The 18,298-nt window shown below is 41.5% G+C and overlaps 1 protein-coding gene across 13 annotated transcripts in view; it reads left to right on the top strand.

Moving 5' to 3' along the window:
- The window catches only part of HSPG2 (heparan sulfate proteoglycan 2), a 175,991-nt gene that overhangs the window by 62,476 nt on the left and 95,217 nt on the right, over positions 1–18,298 (top strand). For 12 of the 13 annotated variants that reach the window (XM_063436827.1, XM_063436828.1, XM_063436819.1 and 9 more), the window contains exons 2-5: positions 1,803–1,938; positions 6,620–6,700; positions 13,647–13,721; positions 18,180–18,289. In XM_063436827.1, coding sequence (XP_063292897.1) covers positions 1,803–1,938; positions 6,620–6,700; positions 13,647–13,721; positions 18,180–18,289 — 402 coding nt within the window. The remainder of the gene's footprint in view (positions 1–1,802; positions 1,939–6,619; positions 6,701–13,646; positions 13,722–18,179; positions 18,290–18,298) is intronic. The other variant, XM_063436821.1, reaches the window with a different exon arrangement.

Raw genomic sequence — 18,298 nt, 5'->3', positions numbered from 1 at the left:
TAAATCCTTTTGTTCCTGGTCTGAGCGCTCTATAATCACAAACGCCGGGGTATTTGCTCAGAAAAGTGCTGTCCCCACACATTCCTGTCTTCTCCCAGCCCGATGAACTGTGAGAGGAGGGATACGCGGATAGAGCGATTGAAGGGGAAACTTATAAAAGTATCTCTAACAGCAAAGTTCTGCAGAGATCTAAATCTGGAGCAACTGTCATAGAAACTAGTTGGAATAAGCAGCAATATTCCATTTGTTTCCGTGGTGATTGCTGTGCTTTTAGAACTTTGCCCTATGCTAGCGACTTGTCATGTTCAGACCACAATGGGTCGCAGAATATTGCATTGTGGGAACATGCAAAAAGGGGTACAGTGCTTAATGCAAAGGAACAAGTAGAATGAAATGATTTTTTTAACCCTTTGTGTTTGTGTCTATTTTGCGCCACACATACAGTACGGGATTATTGTCCAGGGTTACACTCCGGTTAAATACATATATTGCCCAACAATGTGATTTATTTCTGTATTGCTATAATGCCAGCATATTATCCTGCGATGTAGAGTGGACTCCTGAAAACAAAACAAAAAAATGATAAGCTTAAAAGGCGCATATCGAAACACCAGCTGAGGACGACATTTCCCAAATGATATCTGGCTTTACAATCTAAATTGACAAACAAAGACTGTGTAATAGCTCTGCTAGGGCTGACAGATCTACGGAAACGGTTAAAAGTAAATGGCAAGAGCAGTGATTTTGGTATGACCTCATCCCTTTCCCATCGCCCACACTTCTCCAAGCCTTTCATTGTAACGGCTCTGTAGGCGTCTGCAGAATGAGAGAGCGCAATCTGATAGGCATGAGTGCAGTGTTTTGGACTGGAGCGAAGTTAGTGTCCCAGACGTTAATTTAACCCTGTGACGGCTAGGGACGCCATAGTGTTGTGCGTTAATTATTACAGAGAGCTCCATTCACACTACAATGTTCACCTCACTCACACAATATTAGCAGAGCATGCTCGCATACTTACTCTGTTGGTAAGGTGTCACTAATAAAGGGAAAGGTCCACAAATTCACAGCCCTTTATACTGCGACTGGGCGCCTCCATGTTAGCTCCGTGTCAATCATTGTGTAAACCCTGTATTAGCTCTTGGCAGTCGCCATAGAGAAGGAATACAAAGAAGAGACATTGAACAAAGTTCATGTTTATCCTTTACAATTTACAATGCTTGCCCTGACTTTGCCTTGTCTGAGCTGAATTATGATGTCATCTGATGTCACTCTTTCTAATATAAATGTATAAGAAAACGGAGCACCTTATTAAAACAATAAACAGATAACACAAGTTATCTGTGATTTTCAATGTTTTATTCAATGGTGTAAATTAATGGCCATTCGAGTTAGTCCCTTAGACCCAGTTTAATGTTGTAATCCTTGATTGCTGCCTCTGTTGTACTTTCCCAGCCTATCAGACTAACAATGCTGACGGTGCCTTGAGAATACAGTCCTTTTCACACCCACGGATGGCTGTACGCCATTGCTATGAAACAGGTGTCCATAATGTGTGATAACTACCTTGTGATGTTAGGGCTCAGCCCCATCTGCAGGGATGACAAAGAATTGGCTTTTAAAAGAAAATAGGAAAAATACAAAAAAATGCACCAAATATTTGCCGTCCTTGGACCTGAAATACATGGCTGCCTGCAGCAATTTATACAAATTGTATAAGTATCGTTATGAAAGCTGCGTCAGAGTGTGATCCCAGGACGTCTATTTTGAGTTTTCTGAATTGATGTGATTTCTCCTTTTTTTAGGTTGCGCACTGTTCACTCGTACTCGATGAGGTATATTTTCCAGAGACAGACTCAGACACGCGGACGGGGAGACATCACTGGAGTTACGAAGACTTGGGTGATGATGAAGACCTTGTGGCTGATGAAGCTTCAGGAGGTATGTAGCCTCACGTTGGATGTAACCTCACGTTGGATGTAACCTCACGTTGGATGTAACCTCACGTTGGATGTAACCTCACGTTGGATGTAACCTCACATTAAACACACTGATTTTCTAAATCAGTTTTAAAAATGTGTGAAATTATAAGATGCTTTTAAAAGCAAGGCAATTTATAGAATGTATTTTCATTAAATTCAGCAATTTGGCTCAAACATGATACTAATATAATTCCAGTGTGATTGGTTATTATTTTTTTCCCATCCATTCACACAGTATGACATGGGTGCCCCACTGGGTGGCTCTGTCTAGGTTATTTACTGAAATTAGAATTTCAAATTTAAAACCAGACCTAGTGAAACTAAAAGCATAGCTGACGTCGAGAATGTTTCCATTTGAACTATTATGACCACAAATTCTTACTTTAGTAAATAACAATAATTTTAAATCCAAATTTAAAAAAATCTCAAAGTAATTCCTTTATAGCTCTGTATTCATAGAATATTAAGCTTAATTTACTTGGTATAGAATTTAGACTTTTTGAAAGCTTATTATACAGTAGACAACACATTACTGTGTATCAGGTCAGCACCGTGAGGGTTAATATCAGATTTTGTCTCTGAATTTGTGAATGGCAAATTGAAGTTAAAATGAAGAATTGCCCCGAATGTTGCCATCTAAAGGCCGAGTCAAACAATAGTGAATTACCTTCTGTGTGCAAGTCTTTGGGGAGAGAGAATTATTTCAAACGATCATATTGTGCAGGAAGTCAATATGTGTCAAACATGTCTTGTAATGTGTTTTCTAGCAGGTAGAATGAAATCTGGCCTTAAAACACGTGTACCGTTCTGTTCTATTGATTAATGTAAAGGTTCTGTCGAGACAAGCCTGCTGTCAATCTCAGTGTAAAAATCACCTGGTGCTGAGAAAATTCAATTTATCGGCCGGTCGTGTGTCTACAATTGTGTAACATAATATTATAAACATTTCCAGGAAGTGACTGAAATAATGATGGTTTCTCCTGATAAAATGTTTCATAGAAAATAACAACGTAACATTATTTCACGAATAAATGACAGCCCATGGGTGTAAATACAGTGTGTCCTGATAATGTCAGTCCTGGAAGAGGAATGTATCCATCCCATTTGAAACTATAGAATATAATGAAGAGTAAGCGGGTGCCGTAGAGGTAGTTTAACCGTTGATGCAATGTGTGTACATGGCTGCTGGAAAGGGGGAGGATCAGACTGGTGCACAGTCTTGGTTAAAGGCCATGCCCCCCCCCATTTTAATTCTGCAGGTAAAAACATTGCCGTTCTGCAGGAATGGCAATGTTTTCATTGCAAGGTTAACTTTTCTCTAGTGACTCAGTGGTGGTGACCTGTTCATTATCAGAACTGTACCAACACAAGGTCATCCAGTGAGACTTGAAGCAAAGAGATTTTACCTACAGCAGAGGAAGTTATTATTTATTGTAAGAACAATAAAGATGTGGAGTTGTCTGCTTAAAGAGGTTGCTCTATCCCATTCAGTAGATGTGTTTAATAAACATCTGGCAACCTTTCGGGCAGAACAAGATAGTCATACCTAAAATCGGTAATATGGGAGGTATTAACAGTAGTTGATTAAAGATGAAAATCTAACTGGCACTTTGGATTCAATATGGATAGTTCCCTGTTTGGAGTACTAGTTGCTTCAAGTTGCCAGTTTCACTTATTTTTTTATGTACAGCAAGTAGAGATGTGAGAATGTCCTTTCTCATCCTATATTACCAGGGTATTCAGTCAAGTTTGAAATGTTAGGAATTCAAACTGAATTTGAAGCTTTAGGCCTCAGTAGCCAAGTTGAAAAATTCTCAGTGTCAGCTGTTTGTTTGGCTTAGATATGTTTTGATTTAAAACGTTAAATTGGCTTTTAATTCCATCCTGACCCTTCACACTTTATTAAATAACCTGGTAAGGATGGATCTACTATGCCAGGTGTGCCCTGTACATGCCTGAAGTATATATTTGATTTAATAACTTTCTTAATTAAAAAGGTGATTGAAGTCAGCCGACACTCAGTAAAATAATCCCCGTGATTGTATCTGGAAGATGTATGCCAGTTTTTGTTAGGTTTATTATTACAATATACATTTATTGTAACAGAAAGAAGGCGACATTAGTGAAATTCCTGAAAGGTGAGACTCGTTGCAGCACTGACTGTACGTGTCGGCTGCCAGTCTGCGCTGTTTGGTTCCCGTGCCTGTGAACGCAGGGCAGACTTTGCCCCAGCTGTCCTTAGCAGCACTTTGACCCCAGCAGATTTCGCAGGATGAGAGTGAGCGACTGTTTGCACTCGCCTTGTGAGTCTGCCTCAGGTTTTCTCCCTGCAGTAGATGTAGGGCGTGCCTCTCTGAATACAGAATAATTGGCGCCATCTCGGGCTTGCTGTCCCATAGACTTTGTTCACACGTTTTATAGCTCATTCCTGGCGTAACCTTAAAACTGGTTGTAACGGACCGTTTCACTTACAAGAGGATAAAACCCAGTTTAGGCGATAATCCCCTTTCCAGATGCACAGACAGCTACTGCAAACACCATTCTCCCGACTGGAACCACACGAACACTGGAACAGCTGAACAAGAAAAGCAGACATCGGCTTACACTCTTGGCAGTCAGCATACAATCCCATTCCCCCAAAGACCGAGACGACACATCGCTTTGAGGGTTAAGCAAGAACTCTAGACTGGGACACCCAGTCTGGCTTTTATTTCCAACTCACACATACAGGCCACACCCAGGGGGAGGCATAAAAGAACCAATGACATAGATGTTACCTCCCACACATCCCCTCCCCTTAGTGTGACACATAATCCCATTATGCATACAGAGTAAAATATACTTTTACACAACTTTCATAACTTTAAAACCATACATCACATTCACATAAAAATCCATATCCACAATCAATCCATTCAGGGGAACAACATATTAAAAAATGGCATGAATCCGACCAGGGGTTTAAAAGTTACTAAAAGTATCTTTTATTCCCCCTGGCTCAAACAGTAAAAGTAAAACATCCCCACAATGCATCCTGGCTTCCTCCCTTCTGCCCTGGAGATAATTGGAGAAGAAATCTAATTATCCAGGACTAGAGGCAGACTCCATTAACCACATGGTTGCAAAAAGACAGTAAAAGACATAAACTTACATACTGATACATTTAACACATAAAACACACATTTCTACATATCACCAGTTTAACTGAACACATAAATACCTACATAATATTTAAGACAGTATTACTGTGATATGTTACAAAGTCTTAAAGGGACATTAGTCCCAAAAGTCCCAATATGTCCATTGCTGATTTTAAAGGGCCAGTAGCAGCAATATAAATTATTACATGCCCAAATATAGTGTTTATAGAGCAATATGTCCATGGGCCGTAGTCGCAGGGCAGGAGGCTAGCAGCCAGGCCTCTCCAGTTCACAGTGGCGAAGCTGGTTTCGCCACACTGGTCATACACAGGATGGGGCTCTTTATCAGTCTATTCTTATATGCTGATAAATGGCGTGTTAACTGGATCTCCATAATACCATGTTCAGGACATTAAATAATCTCTGTGCTGGATACGCTGCTCACAATTATATACACTCAGCTATATACACTGAGCTATATACACTGAGCTATATACACTGAGCTATATACATCGAGCTATATACACCAAGCTTCACCGAGCGATATACACTGAGCTATATACACCAAGCCTCACCGAGCGATATATACTGAGCTATATACACCAAGCAATATACACCAAGCTTCACCGAGCTATATACACCAAGCTTGGTTCCTGGGCGAAGTCAATGTACTTCATTACATACACTTTACCATTGGGCCTGTATGTTAGCAGGGTGTTTATTGCAGTAAGGCCTGTATATTAGCAGTGTGTGACTGTGTATTACATTAAATCCTGTATATTAGCAGTGTGTGACTGTGTATTACATTAAATCCTGTATATTAGCAGTGTGTGACTGTATTACATTAAATCCTGTATATTAGCAGTGTGTGACTGTATTACATTAAATCCTGTATATTAGCAGTGTGTGACTGTGTATTACATTAAATCCTGTATATTAGCTGTGTGTGACTGTGTATTACATTAAATCCTATATATTAGCAGTGTGTGACTGTGTATTACATTAAATCCTGTATATTAGCAGTGTGTGACTGTATTACATTAAATCCTGTATATTAGCAGTGTGTGACTGTGTATTACATTAAATCCTGTATATTAGCAGTGTGTGACTGTATTACATTAAATCCTGTATATTAGCAGTGTGTGACTGTGTATTACATTAAATCCTGTATATTAGCAGTGTGTGACTGTGTATTACATTAAATCCTGTATATTAGCAGTGTGTGACTGTGTATTACATTAAATCCTGTATATTAGCAGTGTGTGACTGTGTATTACATTAAATCCTGTATATTAGCAGTGTGTGACTGTGTATTACATTAAATCCTGTATATTAGCAGTGTGTGACTGTGTATTACATTACATCCTGTATATTAGCAGTGTGTGACTGTGTATTACATTAAATCCTGTATATTAGCTGTGTGTGACTGTGTATTACGGTACATTTAATCCTATATATTATTTACACACAATGAACTCATCGTGTGGTTTTTGATTGCAGATGATAATGGCAGCTCAGAGATTGGCAGTGGTACCGCCGTCCCAGAGAAGCCAGTGCCAACACATTCAGCTTTTTACACAGGTAAGTTCTGCTCACAGATGGCACTTGGTGCCCTCCTTACCAATTTGTTTCAATAACTGCTACTTGTTACCTGGTGCTTGTCAGCTACCTGAGAAATAATACTGAGCACAATGTCTCTTCTTCAACATCTGTCTCTAAATCTTACAGAAGCTCAAACAGTCAAGGGTCAATCAGTGATTCATGGGTTGGACAGGGGCCATCTTGAGTGCACTCTATGTACTAGGCCAGGTATCAAGAACCTGTTACACGTGTGTCTTGCGTGGCACTCGAGGCTGCCAGAGCCACACAGACTCTGGAAACTGATCTGTGATTGCAGGTGGTGAGGGACAATCTTCAATTTCCGCATTGTAGCACTTTAAGGAAGTGATTTCGGAATCCACACTGGAGTAGCGCAGTCTGCAGCAGTTATCCAAGCTCCTGCCCTACATCTTTACCTGGCCATCCTGGTACCCACTGGAGCACTAGAAGGCTGCAGAATAAACCTCTCTCTCATAAAAATAATACAAATAGCCAACAAATAAACACACACACACAGTCCCCGCTAGCACAACACCACTGGCAATCCACACACACAACCCCTACAAGCAGTCTCTCACAAGCAATACCATTGACAACCCCACACATACACACACAACCAAACACACAAAGTGACATATCATCCACACAATACCACAAACTACTCATGAACATATACAATATAGCATACACACAAATACAACATAACAAAGCAACTGCATCACCCATAAATAACACAGGCAGAATACGGCAACAGACACACCGCAGTGTAACAAAATAGGATAGGCACTTTGGGATTCTGTTTTGGCACAGTACGACTAAAAGGTTGTCTGCCCCTGTACTAGATGATCAATAGTCATAGGGGTACACCCTGAAACCTGTGCTCAATGGGAAAGAGGGGATTAGATGCACACAGTGATTTACTGCTGCACAGGGGCTCAAGTGTATCACATACTTTACGAGCCACTATGTAATGGTGAACTTACTAAACTGAGTGTATAGAGTCACAGTGAGACCGTACAGACGGGCATATATCATCAACACGCTATTATACACAGTACATGACTCACTGGTTGCTCGTTATGCTGGGATATTATTGAAAGCCACGTGTCTGAGCAGCACAGTCCAGGCTATTTGGGGAATACATGATGCTACAGATCAGGATCAGGACATAGAGAGATTTATTGAACCCCCTGTGGTTAAAATGATCTATATTAATGTTTGGATTTGCCAGTACTCTGGATCTGTTTGTAAATCAGTAAACGGAATCATTAAAGCAGAGTTTGACCAATGTCTAGAATTTAGGACGCATGGAAACCTGTGTAGGTACAAGCCTTATTTTTGTTTTCGGTCGCTAAAGAAATGAATGAATTTGTGGATTTATATAGAAAACAGTCAGACTTTGGTACCATGACTCCATGCCTTACACATGTTATTAAAGTTTTCATTCAGTTGTTACACAGAGTTCTTTCACCTTTGTGGAACTCTGGGATTAATTGTCTCCCACTGTGCGGGCCCATTTTACTCTGGTGTATAAAACAGATCTATTAAACTGTAATTTGCCAGTCTTATTGCATGGATGCTTCAGAATTATTGGTCTGAACATTGCCAGGGTCAGGGATTATTATTCTGTTGGCGTATGAAAATATACCTTGTAGTCGTGCCCAGCACTCTCCAATATTTTAGTGAATTTATTTTAATTTCTTGACATAGCAAATGAATTCCATCAACTTCATTTTCTGTAAACACGAGTGTGTTTATTTTCCCTGCGGGAACCCAGTTGTGTTTTTACATATTATTTTACATCATTCTGTTTGTTTGCTGCATCCCTGACTCCGCTCCTCGCTGACCTTCCCCAACTCATGCTGGAATGTTCTGGCGTTGGTTCGGAAAAGCTGCTCCACACATCTGCCCGGTATGCCTCGCACATCTGCATCTCTCCCAGGTCCCGAGTGAGGAGTGTGTAGGAGTGGGATTGCAAGGAGATATAACATCTGTGCAGGCTCCATTCGTAGACTAGTGCGTAAACCACTCCAGTTACAATGAAAGTCCTGGTTTTGCTAGGTACGAGGCTGCGCCAGGCATTTATCTTATCATGGAAAATACCGAAATGACAAACACTTTTAAAACAGACAGGGTTATTCACAAAAATCCAAATGGCCATTCGGGTTATATAATATGGAAATTGTTCACGCTATTTAACAATGTCTTGATTTTGCATACATGGCTATAGATGCTGAATTAAGTCCAGATTTCAGGCATACCGAACACCGCTGGATGCCTAATATCTGGACCCAAATGCTTAAAAAAAGCAAAAAATTTTTTAAAAAATCTTAACTATTTTCCAAACAAACAATTGTGGCTGCTGGCCAGAGCTTTCTAGGTCCCTACCCGCTGCCAATGGGTTGGTCTGGAGTGGGGACAATAGCACTTCCCCATGTTATAAATGAGTAGTCCTCTTTCACGGACCCCATTATTTAATTTAAAGTCCTCCACTCAATGTCCACAGATTGTGTCCCTCTCCATTATTTTACTGGTCCCATTTCATGCAGCACTGGCTGCCCAGTCAGTAGTTTTAAATATTTTAGTCAATGGCAGGTGGGGTCACGGGAAAAGTTCACTAGGACCCCCCTATAGTTTGCAGTAAAAACAGTAACAAAAACCTACTTTATTTATGTGGAATCGAGTTCCAGGCAAAACTTCCAATGCTGTCTTCCATGCCTCCACCCAACGCCAGGCAGGGCCTTGCCCTGTTCAATCAAATGTATGCACATCCATCACACTATGCGTAGTTTATGCCAACCTGTTGTTTTGCAATGAAGGATTTCAGATCTGCTCAGTGATTATGTTTTTTTCCTGCTTTTTGTTTGTGCTTACAATAGTCTGGTTTAAATTGACTTCAGACAGTTTCTGGACGGTGAAAAATACATGCGCTAGCCGACATATAGTGCATGATTCCTGTAAACACTGTAACACTTAATGATACACAGAACTGACATTCTATAAATTCCACAACCCATAATAACTAAAACATTACATGTTTGGGATTTTTAGGGCGAGTGTTGTATTGACAGATGAAATAACTAAGGAAATCAATAATCCATGTCCACTGGTCTTCCTATCGTTATCTATAGATTAATAATTAAAAAGGGCTGTGAACCCCTGTTTGTGTATTTTGGCTCGGCGTTCATTAATGGGTTAAATACAAATCCACATTTTTCTTAAATACAGCGTGTCGCTCATGGCTGAGTCAGTGCCCCAGCTAATCTCTGTCTGCAATCTGCAATCACTCATAACAAAATCTGATGTAAGAAAAATAATCCAATTTTCTAGATATTGTCTTCATTGCCTGTCCAGTCTAAAAACTCCCATGCAGCTTTATATATGGCTGTATGACTTATAATTGTAATGTGCGTTTTATGGTACAACACGTAGTACATTGTGAACGTTAATTATCATTAATTGGTTACGCGAGAAGTTATATTAAAATTTTCTTGCTAAAAATATCTTGTCGGGGGGGTTTGTTCACTAATAAGTGGAATGTAGTGAATTTATTACTAAATTAGAAAGAAAAAGATTTGTCGGTATGTGAGGGAAAGTACAATATAGGTTATACAGTGTAAAGGGCATTTCTATGGTAAAAGTGGAGCAAGCAACATAGAAACAAAGGAACCGAGTGCTCATGTTGAACAGCTCATTATAAATATCCCACAATGCAGCATGCCGTAGCATAGCCTCCATGTAACTGTGATCTCAGTATTAAACGGAACCATTAATACAGATCTGCCTTCTCTGGTTGGTCCAAGTTGTGCAGAGATTTAATGAGAGTATCCCAGCCACAAACTTCAGACTGAGATTGGCAAACGTCTGGACAGCTGCCATGTTGTTCTGGGTTCATCTGCCGCTGGGATGGGGCCAATGAACCTGCCTGTCCCTGAACGAAAAAACCACAGGCCAAGACTTCAGGCAGTTGTTGGTTCTTGATGGCCCTAGAATAATGATAATTAATAGGGTAATTTAATACCAGAATAAAAAATCCTGGAATTCCAACCACATTAATGCCAATGAGTGCAAGAGTTGCACTTATCACGTCAGCACCCACTACAGTTGTTTACTTAGCCAGTCCGATGGCAAAGTGCCCTGGCACCTATCTCTGGGCGGAATAAATTGCGGTCCCAGGGCTACATCCTCCCAGAGGGTTAAATTCCAGATCTTCCCAATGCTGTGCCTTATCTGTGGCCATCAGTAGGTGTTGTGTCTAATTTTGGCTGGTGGCAGACCCCCTGTCTCCAGGGCCCAGTAGAGCGAGTTAGGAATCGGGTGATTGCTGGGATACATACAGATCTATGTTACGGGTCACAAAATCCTGCTTGTGCATCATTATAAATGTTTCATTCCGTAAAAACCACATTAAAGTACCCTAGATCAGAATCGGTGCTAATCTCTGGGATCTGTAAACACACAAGGAGAGAGTGCTATTTTTTGTTTGGTTTTTGCCAGTAGTTTCCTATGTTCCTGTTATCAGCCCCTACATGCTTTGAGAAAGTATATTCTCAGAGATTGTCAAATCGATTTCTTTCTTTATTGTACGATAATAAAGAAATAATAAAATAACATTTGTCTGATAGTTAAGGATGGATTTGACACAAACCACTTTGAGGATGTCTCATAAGGCAATTTATTTAAAGTCAGTGTCAGAATGTTCACGCTAAGGATTTGTATTTTTTATTAATTAAAAAATGATAGCTACTTAGTAACTATTTCAAGACTAAGTAATCTTCAGCACTCACAGAGACTGTGAGTACATCTCCCCTGATGCTTTGTCAGAATTATCGCTGTAAGAGAATTATGGGAGACGTAGTCCACAATATCTGGAGTGCTGAAGGTTGCCTATATCTAAACTATTTCGTAGTTTTTGAAATTGATGAATATTTCTGTCATTAGTTGCTTTTACATTTACCTACTGAGTATTATTTTTAAAGGTTTCCAACGAGTATATTAAAGGGACACTCTAGGCACCACAACAACTTGATCTGAATGAAGTTGTTATGGTGCAGTAGGTCCCCAGGCACCGGCTTACCTTTTTCACTCTGTTTTGTGAATGGGGAGTTACTGGTGCTAACAGCAGCTCGCAGGGTTCAAGGCTTCCTGAATCAAGCCTCGGACTGCAGTGGAAGTCACTGGGCAGAACTGACAGGTGTGGGGTACGTTTGTTAACCGTTTAACCCCTTGAGGTAAGCTGGAATTCAGGGTCCTCCTTGCACCATACCAACTTCAATCCAAAAAATTCAAAAACATGTTTAGAAAAGAGTAAAAAAAAAAATGTAACATCTGTAAAAAATGTATGTGATAAAAATAATTAAATACAAAATACTATATAGATTTATTTATAATTTTGTAGAGAAGCAGATTCTTTTTCTGGCATGCGTTCCAATGATGGAGATTTAGACGCTGTTGAGTGGGAACAGCCTGGGAGTCTCCCCAAAAGCCAACTGTCAGCATCAAGGCAGCACCAATACTTCTCTCCATAAATAGCATTGTATTTACTCTAATACGAAGCCCAGCGTGAAATGCGCGGGCTGTTAGTATGCGGTGGGATTTCCTTTTGCCCTGTGTGATTGGATCCCAGGAAAGTGTCTCTCTAACCAATGCTACTTTCTGCATGTTTTATATTTGTGTACTTCATTCATTTTACTTATTTTCTCTTTGTTTTTCACTTGTTTCTTCCTGTATTCTCCTACCCTCTCCCATCCTTTCCAATTGGCTGTATCCCACTCGCATTATATCCCTCCTGTCAACATTTCCAATACATTCCTTGTCCTTGGTGCCCTCTGTGACCTTCGTCTGCTCTCATTTTATGCCCTCCCTTCCCTGGGCTGCCTACCTGTGATGCCCTCCCTGTCCATAATCTCCTCTTCATGTCCTTGATCTGCTTTTCTTGGTTCGCTGACCTCCTTGGCCTTGGATTCACTCTCATGGTCCTCATCTTGATTATTGTCCACTATGCTGGACCTTGCCTGCATTGGATCCACTCTGCCGGTGTCCTTCATGTCCTTGGTACACTCTGCTGATGTCCTCCATAACCATGGTCTACTCTCCTTGTGTCCTAAAAAAACATGGTCTTCTCTCCTTGTGTCCTCCATAACCATGGTCTACTCTCCTGGTGTCCTCCAATACCATGGTCTACTCTCCTGGTGTCCTCCAATACCATGGTCTACTCTCCTGGTGTCCTCTATAACCATGGTCTACTCTCCTGGTGTCCTCCAATACCATGGTCTACTCTCCTGGTGTCCTCTATAACCATGGTCTACTCTCCTGGTGTCCTACAATACCATGGTCTACTCTCCTGGTGTCCTCCAATACCATGGTCTACTCTCCTGGTGTCCTCCAATACCATGGTCTACTCTCCTGGTGTCCTCCAATACCATGGTCTACTCTCCTGGTGTCCTCCAATACCATGGTCTACTCTCCTGGTGTCCTCCAATACCATGGTCTACTCTCCTGGTGTCCTCCAATACCATGGTCTACTCTCCTGGTGTCCTCCAATACCATGGTCTACTCTCCTGGTGTCCTCCAATACCATGGTCTACTCTCCTGGTGTCCTCCAATACCATGGTCTACTCTCCTGGTGTCCTCCAATACCATGGTCTACTCTCCTGGTGTCCTCTATAACCATGGTCTACTCTCCTGGTGTCCTCCAATACCATGGTCTACTCTCCTGGTGTCCTCCAATACCATGGTCTACTCTCCTGGTGTCCTCTATAACCATGGTCTACTCTCCTGATTTTCTCAATGCCCATTATCCACTTTCCTTTGTCCTCATTGCCCATTGTCCACTCTCCTTGGTACCAACCCTGCCCATGGTCCAATCTCTTATTTCCTTGTACCCTCCTGTTTACCTTTTTCCCCAACTACCCTGCCAATCCCCTAGGTGTATACACCTCCCCGATAGTGCCGCAGCTGGCGGGTATGAGTGTCTCAGAACAGGACCACGAGCAAATTCTGAGTAAGTGACGCTGTGGGTGAGATTTCACGTAAAACTTTGCACAATGCATGATGTCTCTCTATGCAGTCCTGCGCAGGTATACACAGTCAGACTCGTTTACAGTTACAGAATATATAGTAACAGATTTCTAGTAAATGCTTTGCATGCTGCAGATAACCCAATTACAAGGAATCTACAAGGGACATCATTCTCCCAGACACCATGCTATATAATATATGCTAAATTAACTTCCTTCCCATTTGTGTAGTGCCTTGCTTGTTATCATGCAAGCTATATCTGCTGTAATAAAGCACCTATATTGTAGTCTGCATTAAAAGCAAAATGGCAACTCCCTGACCCTGTGATGCTATTTTGCTAAATGCGTACTTGCTAAGATATTGCACAATAAATAGGCTGGAGTCATGTTTCATACCAACATCTAATAAATGATTATGTGGCTATAATTTGTCTTTTTATAACGACATATCCTCCTCCCAGCATGCTGCGTCTCCTCTTTTCCCTATGAGTTTAATTTACACTGCATGTTTAGGTGGCGCGGCCAGACATATGCAGACGTGCAGTTCTGCCAGTCCGTGGACTGCTGGAAACACACAGTTTCCTTTCATCCGTGTGCTGTGTGTGGACTGTTACTGTGTGTGTGTGGCTGGCTCAGTACAAACAGTCGTTTAACGCATGCTGGTTCAGAAGTAAAATACAGAGAGTGCCCATTGTGTAATGTCAGACCTACTAGTAACCCAGAAATGTCCAATTATTGTAATCCAACCCCTTCCTTGCAGCCATTCCCATTTGAGGGCACATGCTAAATTTAATGGTAAATAGCGAGGCAGATTTAATATCGGAATTCTAACGACTGCAAGCTGTTCTGCCCATTTAGTATTGGCATACTGATTGTCACATGTACACGGTAACATCCTAAATAAACAACACACGCAAGGTTTATTTTCTCTTTAGTATGTGTTGAAATGGCATCTCCGTGACCTCTCTGTCATTATACGCTGGATCTCATTACCAGGACATATCTTATAAATCACACCTTCAGGGCAATCAAGAATTCGTATTAGTGATTCTCGTACATGCGGTCTTTAATTTACATCCAGTTTGCAGGATTGGCTGGTGGAGAGCAGATTCCAACAGGATAATAAGCCAGGCCCCTATCGAAGAGTTAAATTTCTCAGGGAAAAGGGGGCATGAAGAGCAAGTACTACGGGTTGAATCAGGTCTTTATATTGTATGCGTTAGTGTCAGATTCCCAGTGAACATTACAGACTCCAGATTGGTAGGCGAGGGGGGTATTAAGGATCAGGCCTGTACTTCCCATAGAACAAGCTCATTCCAGGCTTTGAACTTTTTCCTCCTGCTGTGAAACATGCCTCTTTGTCTCTCCTGCAACGCACAGAAAGAGGCTTATCGCCCCCCCCCCCCGCCGCACTTGTTTAACCCCTTAAGGACACATGACACGTGTGACATGTCATGATTCCCTTTTATTCCGGAAGTTTGGTCCTTAAGGGGTTAAAGTTGCATTTCTGTAGAGTAAATGGCGCAGCTGTGTACAGCTGTACAGGGTACATCCTGGCACCCACACCGAAGGGGAGATATTTGGGGCCATTCCAGCGATTCCCTCTGGATAGATCTGTTTTCTGGCAGCTGTGTTTTGCTGCTTGAATTTGGCAAGGATACTTAATAAATCTTCCGTCCGTCACTCATTATAATTTAGCAACTGGTCTATTGGATGATTGCAGGAATTGAGTTGGGGCCTACACAAAGCATAGCTTCCCATGTTCACAGTTCACACACCACGCCATGGCCAGCATTGCAACACATTCCCCTCCCTATGTATGTTCTCCCCCCATCATATGTGTCTGCGCCAGAGAGGATCCTGGGAGCTCCAGTTGTAGTGTGAATCACAGGGAAAGCAGATGTTTGGACTGAAAAGCAGATATGTAATCCATAGGAAATGCCACGGTGACCTTAGTGAATACGGCTGACAATAAGGAACAAGGGGTGAGAGCAACACAGCACTCTGGAGAGAAGTCAAACAATATTTACAGTCCTTGTAGAGAATCTTTGGTATTCACAGCTGAATGTTTCACGTAGAGGCCTTTGTGCAGCTGCTCTGAAGTCACACGTATGAACAATATAAATAATGGCTATTGTTTACGCTCTCACATGTGAAATCCAGATCAGTGCGCACATGTCTGTATTGGCAGGTTCTAGGTTCCAGTAAATCGACCGTGGCTCCTGCAGCTACCGCATGTTAAAGAGTAATATTACCACCCACTACCTGAAATGTAACCTTTCCAAACCGGAACTAGACAACTTCACTTCTGTCCATGTAATCCCTCAACCAATCTCTAACGATATCACCAATAGCAAGCTGGATACTGCTGTGCTATTTTCACATTTACCGTCTTCTTCGCACCTCATACTTCGTATTGCTCGAAGGGCGGAATTACTTCGTACAACCCTTAATAGGAGGTACGCCCATAAAAACACCAAAGTACATTCAGGGAATCAGAGACGTGTAGCCATGTCACCCTTATAAGGTAGATACTATAACCTTTTCATCTCACTGAAGTAGTTATAGTGTCTGGGGTCAGCTGGCGGTGTCCCTCCGCATTTATCATTAAACTGTTTTTAATGTTTTAATGATAAGCGAAAGTTCCTAGCATACAATCCCATCTGTGCTGCTTGAGCTCATGAGAAAACAATGAGCTGCAGTGACTGGCTGAGAGTGTCAGCTGACTGCTTTTTTAGCCTATCAGAGCACCCAATGCTCGTATGAATTGATACAGCTAGAAGGAAGTACGTAATCCCTTAGTCACACCTTCAGTAGGCTGGGCTGTGGTAGGCCAGTTACTCAGATTCAGTGTTAAACTGCTTGAAAATGGTTTAACACTGTTGGGGGGGGGGGGGGGGGGGGAGGGGGGGGGGGGACAGTGCCAGGGTATTCCAGGTACTATAAACACCTCAATTAGATTAAATGGTTATACTGCCTACAATGTCCCTTTAAGGATAGCCATGAAGAGAAGTAAATTTTTACTATATTTATGGAGGCATGAGGGACCCAGGGGCGCTAGATGGTGGTGTTAACACTATAGGGTCAGGAATACATGTTTGCGTTCCTGACCCTATAGTGATCCTTTAAGTTTCATCTTGGAAATATCATCCCCCACCCCCCCCCCCCCACCCCGTCTGACCGCTTTTATAGTGCGGAACTGATGATAATAAGTAACAAGGGTGTCCACAGTCTGCTGTGTTCCAGATCGACATCAATAAATGTATAGGCATTTTTTGTTTAAATGATGCATTTTGTATATAGCATACACGTGTATTCTTTGTAATTTTCTAATTACAGTGCCAATTTGTACTTAATTTGCTTTCATGGATTAATCAGGAGTTGTCAGAATAGGTTTGGTGATAACTTCAAGGGCTGTTTTTGCTAAAGTGCATTGGTGCAAACACTTTGACAATGTTTAATTAATTGTTAAAGTGTCTGCTGGTTTGTTATTGCGTTAAGATAGTGATTGCTTTACCTTATCTGCTTAAGGCCAAAAAAATGAAATAACTTTTTTGTAGATATAACCCAATGAGAACATGAATTTTTTTTTTTTATTGAGGCTATATCTAAAAATATTGTGAAATGCTGCAGATCCCTTGTCTGCAGCCTTTGCAATCCCTCCTCTAACCCAGTCCAGATTTTTTGTGGTTGTCTAATTAGACTTCCCAATGCAGCGCAATGTCATTTAAATATTTCCAGTTATAATCTCTTTATATTCCTGTTTTAGCTGGACAATATAATTAGCTAAAGCTTAATTGTGGCTGCATATTAACCTGTCACTTACCACTCTGGTACTCAAAAGGTTAAGCGGTTTTCCCGTGCACCCCTTCCATACCCAGCGGTGTATATGCCAGTTCATTTCTCATAGCTGATGTATTGCTTTTTTTTGTCAAATGAACTGTAGTGATTCACCAGTAAAACATGTAACCAGAATGTTTTCTTTGTACCTGTGTATAGCGCCCACTTGTGGCCAATGACTGTAACACATATCGTTTTCCAGATTTTCAAGCACGTTGCTGCCAAGTTCTGGACGCTCAGCGTTCCTCCTATATTTTGAAGGAAATGATTGAAACAATCTCCCACTTACAGCTGTGTTTAGACCGACTTGTTGTTTGCCAGGAGGGTCGTTAATGGTTTCTGCGGTTTTGCCACTAAAAATGTAACTGCAAGGCCAGTGGAGTGCCCTCCTCCCTTGTTCCTTATGCCCGGTCTCGTTGGGAATGTCTGTTTTGTGGGTCACTGTGTTCGCCCTTGTGTCCCTCTGCAAGGAGACTTGGCAAGTGCTTAATAACAAGCTCCGCTCGCTCACAATTGAATTAAACTCAATCAGCTGTTTAAATCTGTCCTGGGCACTCGCTGTGTTCATGTGGCTCCCATTAACAGCAGTTTATATCTTCCAGTTTATTACAGGGCGCTGGTAAATTTCACTCAATCCGTAGAATATTCCTCCAGATTGGATGATCTGTCGTCAGATGAATTTCGGGATTTGTCAGAAGCAGTGGTTGATACGGTGAGATGA

The sequence above is a fragment of the Pelobates fuscus genome, chromosome 11 (genome assembly GCF_036172605.1).
Source record: "Pelobates fuscus isolate aPelFus1 chromosome 11, aPelFus1.pri, whole genome shotgun sequence".
NCBI lineage: Eukaryota > Metazoa > Chordata > Amphibia > Anura > Pelobatidae > Pelobates > Pelobates fuscus.
Note: the sequence above shows the minus strand (reverse complement) of the source record. Positions and strands in the feature narration are given on the sequence as shown.